We start from the raw sequence: 12,398 nt of genomic DNA on the forward strand, positions 1-12,398 counted from the left end.
TCCCTCAGTAACCTGGATCAGTCCACTCAGAGTATGAACACTAACATCCTCGCAATACATGAGGGGCTGAGTACCTGTAACAGGACAGTCACACTGTTGGCACAGCGGCTACTGGAATGCACGAACAGCCAGCCCCATCAACCCCACCTGAAGGCCGATCCAGGGCTGTGTAGGTCATTGAGGACGGTGAAGGTGCTGAGAGTTCCTCAGCATCCTCACCTTCTTCCACTTCCCCAACCCCTCTGCCAGAGCCCTCAACTTCTCCATAGATGCCAGTGACTGGTGCAACTGCAGAAATGCAGAGGCTGCAGTCTGAAGTAGGTCGCCAATAGATCCCTGCATGATGAGGCCAGCCACCAAGCTCCTCAGTGCCACATCACATGATAGGTGAACAGTCCACCTCCACCTCCTCCAAGGCAGCACAAGGGGCACTTCATAGGAGCATTCGCGAGTGCAGGGCATCGTCTCTCCTCGATCACTAATGTGTTCATCGTGGTGACGCTATCAAAACTACGCACATTTTTAATACACATCACTACACTGAAAAATGTCTCAGTCTGCTTTTGTACGCTGAAGCCCTCAATGAGAAGGTTTACAAAATGAAAGCACTCCTTACCCAGTGGCACTGAAGACTACATGCTAAAGGGGTATATGCCAGGTCTCCCATGTTGCATTGATACAATCAGGAGTAAGGGTATGCCCATGTCTGTCTGGCAGTAGAAGGCTGTTTCTTTCTCCAGGCCTTCAGATAAGGCAGTGCTACTCCAAGGGTTGCGGATTGAGATGCTCCAAACAGCATTTCTTGTCCATCAACGATTAACTTTAAGGGAGGATCAGTGATCAGACTCAAAGATCAGCTGGAGTTTATCAGGTACAGTTCAAGCACGAGTGCTGTGTCGAAGGCAGCCATCCACACGGGACTCTTACATGATCACTTAAGTGGAAACTTGGCATGTCAAGATACCATGTATGTTCCGGAAAAGTCTGCTTGTGCGGTCTCCCCACTGCATTTTTTTTTATTCATGGGATGTGGGCTTCGCTGGCTGGGCCAGCATTTATTGCCTATCCTTAGTTGCCCTTGAGAAGGTGGTGGTGAGCTGCCTTTCTTGAACCACTGCAGTCCATGTGGTGTAGGTACACCCACAGTGCTGTTAGGGAGGGAGTTCCAGGATTTTGACCCAGTGACAGTGAAGGGACAGGGATATATTTCCAAGTCAAGATGGTGAGTGAATTGATGGGGAACCTCCAGGTGGTGGTGTTCCCATTGGCAGCCATTGTCTTCCAGGCAGTAGAGGCTGTGGTTTTGAAGGGAGCTGAGATTCCTGGCAGCATTGCATGTTGCAGATGTCACACAGTCCTGATATTGGATGCTGGTGGTTGATGCATAATGTGGAAGGTAATTAAAGGAGCTGCGCTCACACAGTTGTGGCCGCACACTGCAGAACTGTATTAGCTGCAGTGCTGTTAGCAAATACAATCATATCTATAGGTCTTGGATGTAAAGTACTGCTTCCAACTGGCACTCCCAGCATAGATGGCATGGTTTGAACAGTCATAGGATGGCATCTTAGCCAACTCGTTGGCAGCCACTAACAGATAGGTGCAGGGTCCAGGTTATGAAAGGCTTCTCAAGGTGTTGAGGCTAAGCATTATGATTGTCATGGTTTCAGCCATGTTTAAGGTACTGACTTTCAGTATATGCTGCTGGTTTTCTCTCCTGTTGGGGATGGGCATTTCTTGGAGGATGTGTGGCTGTCATATGAAAGGTTTATTATTTGGGAGCTGCTCACCGGGACTGGCTGATTTTATTTGTAAGCTTTCAAGAGCCTAGGTGAATCTAGTCTGGATTAGCAGGCTTCTGGAGATGACCCTCTCCTACAAAGAATCAGACATGGCTTCATGAGCTTGCTCCTCAGCTGATCTGCCGTTGCCATCCTCTCCCTCCCCTGTGCCAGATCCATGAGTCTGGAGAGGCGTCTCCTTCTGCTCCTCGTCTTCCTCATCATTCTCCTCCTCAAATGATGTAACTATGACCTGGCTTCTGCCCCCTCTGGTTGTAGGCCCCTCCGCAGTGCCATATTGTGTAGCATGCAGCACACCACTGCTATTCAGGGGACCCTTGCAAGGGAAGACCGGTGTTCCTCCTGAGCAGTCAAGACACCTGAAGCACATTTTGAGAATGCCAATAACCTGCTCTATCGTACTGCGGACCACCATGTGACTGTTGTTATCGTTCTATGTGGGCTCCGTTTCCAGCCGCCTCAAGGGGGTCATAAGCTACCCCCTTAAGGGGTATCCCTTGTCCCCCAGAAATCACGGACCTGTGTTAGTGTTTGCCAAGCCTGAGGCAGCTGGGAATTCCTCAGTCACCTCGAAGGTGCTGTGCACAGATGTGAATGAACCTTGCTGTGGCCACACAACACCTGCACATTCAGCGAGTGAAAGGACTTATGTTCATGAAGGTATCACGTTGATGAGTTGGTGCCCTTATGATGACGTGAGTGCATTTGAGAGCTCCCTGCGCCTGAGAGGAGCTTGCTAAATCTGCAAATCCCACGGCTGTGTCTGAAACACCACATCCATCAGGTGGTTAAAGTGCTTCCCACATGAGCAAACAGGGCATCAGTGGCTGCCTTGATGCTGTGTGTGGCTGACTGTGAGAATCCACAGGGGTCTCTGGCTGAGCCCTGGAAGAGCTGTCTACATAAGAATTCAAGCCCAAATGCTCTTGAAGCACGTGCAGGACATGGGGATCGGCAGACTGTGGGGACAGGACATGAGGATCGGCAGACTGTAGTATGAGATCTTGCTATGTCATTGACCAATTTCCGGGTTAGCCTGAGCCACTATCTGCAGTGGTTCTCAATCATATTGAGATGTGACCTCTGCAGTCGGCATGCCCTTACCTCAGGGCAAAACCCGGCATTCCCTCTTCATTCCTTCTTCCTCCTACTGCCTGGTGCACACTGTGTTGCCTCTAACTCCTGACCTTGTCTCCTCTCTCTAGCCTCATGTTGCTCACATTCACTGGCCTCTACAGTACAATATTGTGAAGATACTATTCTCATTTTGTACCCTCTTCGTCACAACGCACACTGTTCCCTTCTCTAGCACATTCTCCTCCCTGCCACCTGGGTGCCTGAGTCATGAGGGGCAAAAACATCTGCCCTCCCAAGGCCACAGGCCCCACCCTCCAACTCCCTTGGGTGCCATCCACACATCTGTGATTTAATGGGTGGATGTTCTGTGGCACTTTGTTAAACTTTTTGAAGCTCCCCAAAGAACTCGGGTAAGTTTAGACCTTCTCCCGAAAAGTGTAAAGACCACAAGTCACATTTCCAAAACCTGGGTGACAAAAATCGCAGACAATTGAATGCAGCTGAACTTTAATATGTGCAACTGCCTCCTTGAACTGCCCCTGCCCAAAATACAACCTGTCCCTGACCCCCCCCACCCGAAAACGGTGCTGCTGGATTCGGGAGCAGAACTTCTGGATTCAGGGCTCCAGCATCATTTTGGCCAAACCCTTCTATCAACATGAAAATTCGGACCTTGGTGTTACATTTTTAAAAGTCAAGGTTTTTGTTTTTAGTCTCCGATTTTATGCAGTTTAACTTTAATAAACACAAAAACAATTACTGGAATTTTATGGCTCCCAGGGACAGGTTGACGGGCAGGTTGGGGGCGGGGTGGGGGAGGGGGGGGTGGGACTGTAAAATTGGCTACCATGGCAGCGACACAGCGCCCACCACCTACCCACCCCCACTGCAATTTTACCAGTGGCGAGGAGGCACCCAGCAGCCCATGGGGCAACTGAGGCTCATCAGTGGCCAATAAATGGTCTCTTGCTGCTATTGTTGGAATCTTACCTGTGGTGGGGGAGGCTGGCACCAAATGTCCAGCCCGCCTGGTGAAACTTGGCCTCCTTTTTGAATCTTTGCATTTCCCCCTCCCCCTGCCCTGTGTTTTCCAATAGAGACCGTTGCAGTCCCAGCAGTGGCCACTGTTCCTGGTGGTGCTGATAGGGCAAGAGAGCTGCCAGCTGTCTGATTGGCCAGTAGCTCTTGGAAGCAGGATTTCCTTCCTAATAGGGGCACAAATCCTGTCTCAAACCCTAATGGCTGTAAAACGGTGACTGGGAGAGCTGCCAAGCAGAGGCCAGCCTGCCTCCTCCACCCCAGTGAACTGGAGACTAATATGGAGAATATAGCCAGCCTGAAAGAATCAATAACTTGAGTTTTACTTGACTGTCTGTGGAACAAGAAGTTCTGTACAAAAGAGTCCTCAGAAGCTAATGACATGGTTTTGATGAAAGATCATCGACTTGAAATGTTAACTCTGTTTCTCACATCACAGCTGCCTGCTGAGTATCTCTAGCATTTTGGTTTTATTTCCTAAAATGATTGATTGTGTTATGCCTGAGGAAGGAATAGATCATGGACAGAAGATATTCTCCCCATTTTCTACAGAAAAGATTCAGTTGCCATTTTCAATATACTAATGCAAACTATTGGTGCAGTCTGCCTATCAGCATTCAAATATTTCTCAACTGGAAAGTAATATTAAAAAAATTTAGAAAGATTGTTACAGCAGACCATTAGGTAACAATAATATCAATGACTTGCTTCCACAAACTTCACAAGTGTCTCTCTAAAAAACACCAAACTAGCTCTTGACCAATTTACACTCTCAGGTCAGGGCTGCTCGATTACTCGTCACTTAACCACATGCCCCATTATTTTTGTTCTCAGTCTTAACTTCCAGATTTTTAACCAATGCCCCCGTAGATATGGACTGTTCATCACAAACAGAAATATTTGTCTGATATAGAAATATCATCTCTAATAACTGGAGAGGGCTGAGTCCTGGAAACATGGATCATGGATAATAGAACTTAACAGTGGTAACTGGAAGTACTTGAAAATAAACTTGAACTAGCTTCACCTGTTAGAAATAAATGGATTTTCATGAAACTTGGTGTGATCCTACAGGCTTGCAGAAGCTTCTAGCAAGCTGTAATCGAATAACTCATCTCCCAGCAAACTTTGACCAACTGAAGAAACTGGAAATCCTGTCCCTGGAGAGGAACCCATTGGAAAAGCCTTTAGATGAAATTTGCCATCAGGGAGTATCTGCTGTACTCCAATACTTACAGACAAAGAAGGCACAGCACTTCAATGCAACCAAGGTATTAATATTTCCACTCTTAAGATTTAAAAGATATGTAAAAAAAAACTTATCACAATTACTTTAGCAGGATTTCAATTGTCCTCTAGCCCCAGTTAAATCAGCCAGGGTTCCTGCTCCTGATCACTGTCCAGTCTGTGTTAGGCAAGAACATAGAAACATAGAAAATAGAAACAGGAGTAGGTCATTCGGCCCTTCGAGCCTGCTCCGCCATTCAATATGATCAAGGCTGATCCTTTATCTCAATGCTGTACTCCCGCTCCCTCCCCATACCCCTTGATGTCTTGAGTCTAGAAGTCCATTCAGTGACTTGGCCTCCACAGCCTCTGTGGTAGAGAATTCCACAGGTTCACCACCCTCTGAGTGAAGAAGTTTCTCCTCATCTCAGTCCTAAATGGTCTACCCCATATCCTGAGACTGTGGCCCCTTGTTCTAGACCCCCCCAGCCAGAGGAAACATCATCCCTGCATCCAGTCTGTCCAGCCCTGTCAGAATTTTATACATTTCAATTACATCCCCTCTCATTCTTCTAAACTCCAGTGAATACCGGCCTAGTCGGCCCAATCTCTCCTCATACAACAATCCTGCCATCCCAGGAATCAGTCTGGTGAACCTTCACTGCACTCCCTCTATGTCAATGAGACCAAAACTGCACACAATACTCCAGATGTGGTCTCACCAAGGCCCTGTACAGCTGCAGTACATCCTTGCTCCTGTACTCAAGTCCTCTCGCAATGAAGGCTAATGTACCATTTGCCTTCTTAACTGCTTGCTGCACCTGCATGCTTGCTTTCAGTGATTGGTGTACAAGGACACCCAGGTCCCTTTGTACATCAACATTTCCCAATCTATCACCATTTAAATAACACTCTGCCATTATGTTTGTCCTATCGAAGTGGCTAACTTCACATGTATTCACGTTATACTGCATGTGCTATGTATTTGCCCACTCACTCAACCTGTCTAAATCATCTTGAAGCCTCTTAACATCCTCCTCGCCACTCACACTCCCACCAAGTTTTGTGTCATCAGCAAACTTGGAAATATTACATTTGGTTCCCTCATCCAAATCATTGATATGTATTGTGAATAGCTGGGGCCCAAGCACTGATCCCTGCGGTACCCCACTAGTCACCGCCTGCCACTCCCACTTATTTCTAATCGCTAAATTTCTAATCCAGAATCACCATGCCTGACAAGGTGAATAGCCCAGTGATACTCACACTGATAATGAGCAATCAGGTAGTATACAGGGCAGTGGGTAGAGGATAAATACCTAGTGGACAGTAGAAATTTAATTGAGGCAAAGAAAGAGGGAAAAGAGAAGAATATGGGGAGAGGGGAAATAGAGGGTGGTGAAGAGAGACCAGAAGTGGGAGGAAGGTTGAATCCATCAGCAGTTAAACATAATGCGCAAATTACAAGCACTAATACTATTACTGGTGACACTCATATTTCCCTCAATCAGAAATAACTAACTAACTGACCATTAGTCAAAATGTAACTGGTAACAGTAGGTGTAACAACTTGATATTCTATCTGTATCTAGTTTTAAGCTATAGCCTCAAACTCCCTTTTATAGGTTCCCTTTTCAAGTATTCAGCCCATTCCTTTTTAAATGATATTTAAGTCTCTGCCTCATTAGACTTTTGCAGTGAAGCATGAACACTCTAATTGCCCTTAAGACCACAAGGCGTAGGAGCAGAAGTAGGCCATTTTGCCCATCGAGTCTGTTCCACCATTCAATGAGATCATGGCTGATCTGATAACCCTCAACTCCACTTTCCTGCCTTTTCCCCATAACCCATGATCCTCTTATTGATTAAAAATCTGTCTATCTCAGCCTTGAATATACTTAACGACCCAGCCTCTACAGCCCTCTGCAGTAAAGGATTTCACAGATTTACTACCCTTTGAGAGAAGAAATTCCTCCTCATCTCTGTTTTAAATGCGCGCCCCCATATTCTGAGATTATGCCCTCTGGTCCTAGATGCTTCCTCAAGGGGAAACAACCTCAGCATCTACCCTGTCAAGCCCCCTAAGAACCTTATTATGTTTCAATAAGGTCGCCTCTCATTCTTCTAAACTCCAGGCCCAACCTACTCAACCTCTCCTCATAAGAAAATCCCTCCATATCTGGGGTCAACCAAGTGAACCTTCTCTGGACTGCCTCCAATGCCAGTATATCTTCCCCTAGATAAGGAGATCAAAACAGTTCACAGTATTCTAGGTGTGATCTAACTATTACCTAGTATAGTTTTGGCAAGACTTCACTATTTTTATACTCCATTCCCTTTGAAATAAAGGCCAACATTCCATTTGCCTTACCCATCACCTGCTGAACTTGTATGTAGCTTTTTGTGATTCATGCACAAGGACCCGTAAATCCCTCTGAGCTGCATCTTTCTGCAGTCTTTCTCCATTTAAATAATATTCAGCTCCTCTATTCTTCCTGCCAAAGTGCATAACCTCACATTTTTCCACATTATATTCCATCTGCCAAGTTTCTGCCCCACTCACTTAACCTGTCCATATCCCTCTGTAGACTCCTTGTGTCATCCTCACCACTTGCCTTCCCACCTATTTTTGTGTCATCCACAAACTTGGCAATAGTACATTCACTCCCCCCCCCACCCCTCCCACCCCGCTTTAAGTTATTAATATATATTGTAAATAATTGTGGTCCCAGCACTGATCCCTGTGGCACTCCAGGTTGCCATCCTGAAAATGCCCTCCTTATCCCAACTCTCTGCCCTTCCCCTTGGCTCTTCCAATACAAGTCCTTGGTTTCCCTTCCCAAGTTCCCCATTGGCCCACCAGTCAAAACAACGTTTCACTATTTACCCACAATAAAATTCCCAGGTTCTGCCCTCACTGTTACTACTGCTCTTCTCTCAGAGTTACTCCCACTTACCATGTGGCTGCTGTCCCTGCATGTGTTTCTGGGCCCCAGTCTCCCTCTGACCCAGTCCACTGCCTTCTGGTCTCTGTTTACCCACTTCTAACCCATCACCAATCTCTCAACACTCCATCTCCCTCTCTCTATTCCTCCCCCTCCCTCTGTTTCTCCACCAACCAGTTTGGGGTTTTTGGTCAGCCATAAGCAGAAAGTTCTTACTTCATTCTTAACCCAATGTTCATTTCTCCATCTGACAGATCCAGGCTTGGTGGCGGGGATTGATGGTCCGAAAAGAACTAGGACCATTCAAAAACCTGTTCCCAAAGAAAGACAAAAAGCAGAAGAAAGACAAAGGAAAGAGTGAAAAAGGGAAGCAGCAGAAAGGGAAGAAAAAGAAATAAAATGATTGAAGTTGTCACGTCAGCTGCAACAAGTGGAATGTGCACAAAAGCTGGAGGATCTAACTAGAATCAGACCTCAGAGGAAACAAATGACAGAGTGGAGAAAAGGAGACTTGTTTCTACAAGAGCCTAATCATAATATTGGATGTTCACCTAGAGGCTGTGCTGAATAGAATTATCTGAATTTTGAAAATTATTAGAATTCTGGACATCATAGAAATAACGTAAAACAGCCAACAGCAAATGACAGGCCGATTTACAACCACCTGATTAAACGAGTTGCTGATTCGTTATCATCCCGTTTCATGCTTTCACTGAAGACCAATTTCATCCTCACTCTCAGAAGTTCAAAGGTTATTCTCCTAATTCTCTGGTTGTTGGGTAGTTAAAGGTTGATGTTTACAAAATTATGATCAGAGATAGAATGACTCAAGGAACGTGCCTAAAATTAGATAGAAATTTCCTGTCATCTTTGCTCATTGTTCTGCACCTCATAAAACAGCTGCCCCACAGGCACTTTAAATTTAACTAATCATAAGCAGACAACAGCATGTATTCACACAACACATGTGACAAACATGTACTGTGAATGTTTAACTTGTATTGTCACAAATAGAATCGAAAGAGTTAAATCCAGAGGTCACACAGGAGGTTTCTCAAAGGAAAGCATTAGTGAGTTGATATTATTCTCATCTCCAGCTCAAGCAAATACAATAGGATAACTCAGGTGTTGGTTGCTAGTCCCAAGATAGCAATTGCATTCAACCAACCTTCTTAAATTCTTCGAAGTAACAAAGAATAGACAAAGGTAACGTAATGCAAGTGGTATATAAGGACTTCCAAAAGGCCTTTGCAAATGGACTGCATAATATACTCATTGTATTTTCCAGTACAAAACAGCACACAGTGAAAGGTAGTTACTTGGACTGGCAGAACATGAGAGAGTGTATTCCAAAAAGCTTGGTATTGGGTCCAGTGTAGTTCACCATTTACATAAAAGATTTTATCAGGAATCAGAAGTAAAATTTCAAACTGAGCAAATTACAACAAATTGGAAGGTATAGTTAAGAGTGAAAAGAACTGTGACAAAATATAAGATGTCAATAAACTTTCAGAATGGGCATGACTTGACATTAATTTCACTATAAATAAGTGTAAGGTGGTGAATTTCTTTGAGCAAGGTGGTTGAAGGGGAACCTGTAGATATGGTGTTCTTAGATTTCATAAGGTGCCACATCAAAGGTTACTTCACAAGATAAGTGCACATGGTGTAAGGGGTAAATTATTAGCATTCTTATTCTTTTTTTAGTCTTTCACAGGATGTAGACTTCGCTGGCTGGACCAGCATTTATTGCCCGTCCCTAGTTGTCATTGAGAAGGCGGTGGTGAGCTGCCTTCTTGAAACGCTGCAGTCGTTGAGGTGTAGGTACACCCCCAATGCTGTTAGCAAGGGGGTTCCAGGATTTTGACCCAGTGACAGTGAGGGAACGGTGATATAATTCCAAATCAGGTTGGTGAGTGCCTTGGAGGGGAACTTCCAGGTGGTGGTGTTCCCATCTATCTGCTGCCCTTGTCCTTCTAGATGGTAGTGGTCATGGGTTTGGAATATACTGTCGAAGGAGCCTTGGTGAATTCCTGCAGTGCATCTTGTAGATGGTACACAAAAACAAAAATACCTGGAAAAACTCAGCAGGTCTGGCAGCATCTGTGGAGAGGAACATAGTTAACGTTTCAAGTCCGCATGACTCTTCAACAGAACTAAGGAAAAATAGAAAAGGGGTGAAATATAAGCTAGTTTAAGGGGTGGGGGGTGGGGTTTGGAACAAGTAGAGCTGGATAGAGGGCCAGTGATAGGTGGAGATAACCAAAAGATGTCACAGACAAAAGGACAAAGAGGTGTTGAAGTTGGTGATATTATCTAACAAATGTGCTAATTAAGAGTAGAAAGCAGGACAGACAAGGTACAGATAGCCCTAGTGGGGGTGGGGTGGGGTGAAGGAATTAAAAAAGGATAAAAGGTAGAGATAAAACAATGGATGGAAATACATTTAAAAATAATGGAAATAAGTGGGAAAAGAAAAATCTATATAAATTATTTGAAAAAACAAAAAGGAGGGGGAAGAAACGGAAAGGGGGTGGGGATGGAGGAGAGAGTTCATGATCTAAAATTCAAATTTTTGTTTTCGATTTCCAGCATCCTCAGCTTTTTGCTTTTATTGTAGATGGTACACATTGCTGCTACTGTGCGTTGGTGGTGGAGGGAGTGAATGTTTGTGGATGTGGTGCCAATCAAGCGGGCTGCTTTGTCCTGGATGCTTTCATGCATCTTGAGTGTTGTGGGAGCTGCACTCATCCAGGCAAGTGGGGAGTATTCCATCACACTCCTGACTTGTGCCTTGTAGATGGTGGACAGGCTTTGGGGAGTCAGGAGGTGAGTTACTCGTCACAGGATTCCTAGCCTCTGACCTGCTCCAGTAGCCACAGTATTTATATGGCTAGTCCAGTTCAGTTTCTGGTCAGTGGTAACCCCCAGGATTTTGAGAGTGGAGGATTCAGTGATGGTAATACCATTGAACACCAAGAGACGATGGTTGGATTCTCTCTTGTTGGGGATGATCAGTGCCTGACACTTGTGTGGCATGAACGTTACTTGCCACTTGTCAGCCCAAGCCTGGGTATTCCCTAGGTCTGGCTGCATTTGGACATGGACTGCTGCAGTATCTGAGGAGTCACGAATGCTGCTGCACATTGTGAAATTATCAGCAAACATCCCCACTTCTAACCTTAGGATGGAAGGAACGTCATTGATGAGGCAGCTGAAGATGGTTGGGCCGAGGACACTACCCTGAGGAACTCCTGCAGTGATGTCCTGGAACTGAGATGACTGACCTCCCACAACCACCTTCCTTTGTGCTAGGTATGACTCCAACCAGTGGAGTTTTCCCCCTGATTCCCATTGCCTCCAGTTTTGCTAGGGCTCCTTGATGCCACACACGGTCAAATGCTACCTTGATGTCAAGGACAGTCACTCTCACCTCACCTCAGGAGTTCAGCTCTTTCGTCCATGTTTGAACCAAGGCTGTAATGAGGTCAGGAGCTGAGTGGCCTTGGTGGAACCCAAACTGGGCATCAGTGAGAGGTTATTGCTAAGCAAGTGCCGCTTGCTAGCACTGTTGATGACCCCTTCGATGATGATCGAGAATAGGCTGATGGGGTGGTAAATGGCCGGGTTGGATTTTTCCTGCTTTTTGTGTACAGACAATTTTCCACATAGCCGGGTAGATGCCAGTTTTGTAGCTGTACTGGAACAGCTTGATTGGCATCTGTGATCACAGAATCACAATGCAGAAGAGGCCCTTCGATCCATCGAATCAGCACCGACATGTGAGAAACACCTGACCTACCTAACTAATCCCATTTACCAGCACTTGGCCCATAGCCTTGAATGTTATGACGTGCCAAGTGCTCATCCAGGTACTTTTTAAAGGATGTGAGGCAACCCGCCTCCACCACCCTCCCAGGCAGCGCATTCCAGACCGTCACCACCCTCTGGGTAAAACAGTTTTTCCTCACATTCCCCCCCTAAACCTCCTGCCCCTCACCTTGAACTTATGCCCTCTTGTGACTGACCCTTCAACTAAGGGGAACAGCTGCTCCCTATCAACCCTGTCCATGCCCCTCATAATCTTGTACAACTCGATCAGGTCGCCCCTTAGTCTTCTCTGATCCAACGAAAACAACCCAATTCTATCCAACCTCTCTTCATAACTTAAATATTTCATCCCAGTGAACATCCTGGTGAATCTCCTCTGCACCCCCTCCAGTGCAATCACATCCTTCCTATAATGTGGTGACCAGAACTGCACACAGTACTCCAGCTGTGGCCTCACCAAGGTTCTATACAACTCCAA

At 45.7% G+C, this 12,398-nt stretch overlaps 1 protein-coding gene across 1 annotated transcript in view; it reads left to right on the forward strand.

Moving 5' to 3' along the window:
- LOC144694284 (uncharacterized) overlaps positions 1 to 8,487 on the forward strand; it is a 105,257-nt gene extending 96,770 nt beyond the window's left edge. The window contains exons 5-6 of the mRNA XM_078564620.1: positions 4,992 to 5,188; positions 8,344 to 8,487. Of these exons, the coding sequence (XP_078420746.1) occupies positions 4,992 to 5,188; positions 8,344 to 8,487 (341 nt within the window). The remainder of the gene's footprint in view (positions 1 to 4,991; positions 5,189 to 8,343) is intronic.
- Positions 8,488 to 12,398: the final 3,911 nt, after the last annotated feature.

This window comes from Cetorhinus maximus, chromosome 19 (assembly GCF_964194155.1).
Source record: "Cetorhinus maximus chromosome 19, sCetMax3.hap1.1, whole genome shotgun sequence".
Classification (NCBI taxonomy): Eukaryota; Metazoa; Chordata; class Chondrichthyes; order Lamniformes; family Cetorhinidae; genus Cetorhinus; species Cetorhinus maximus.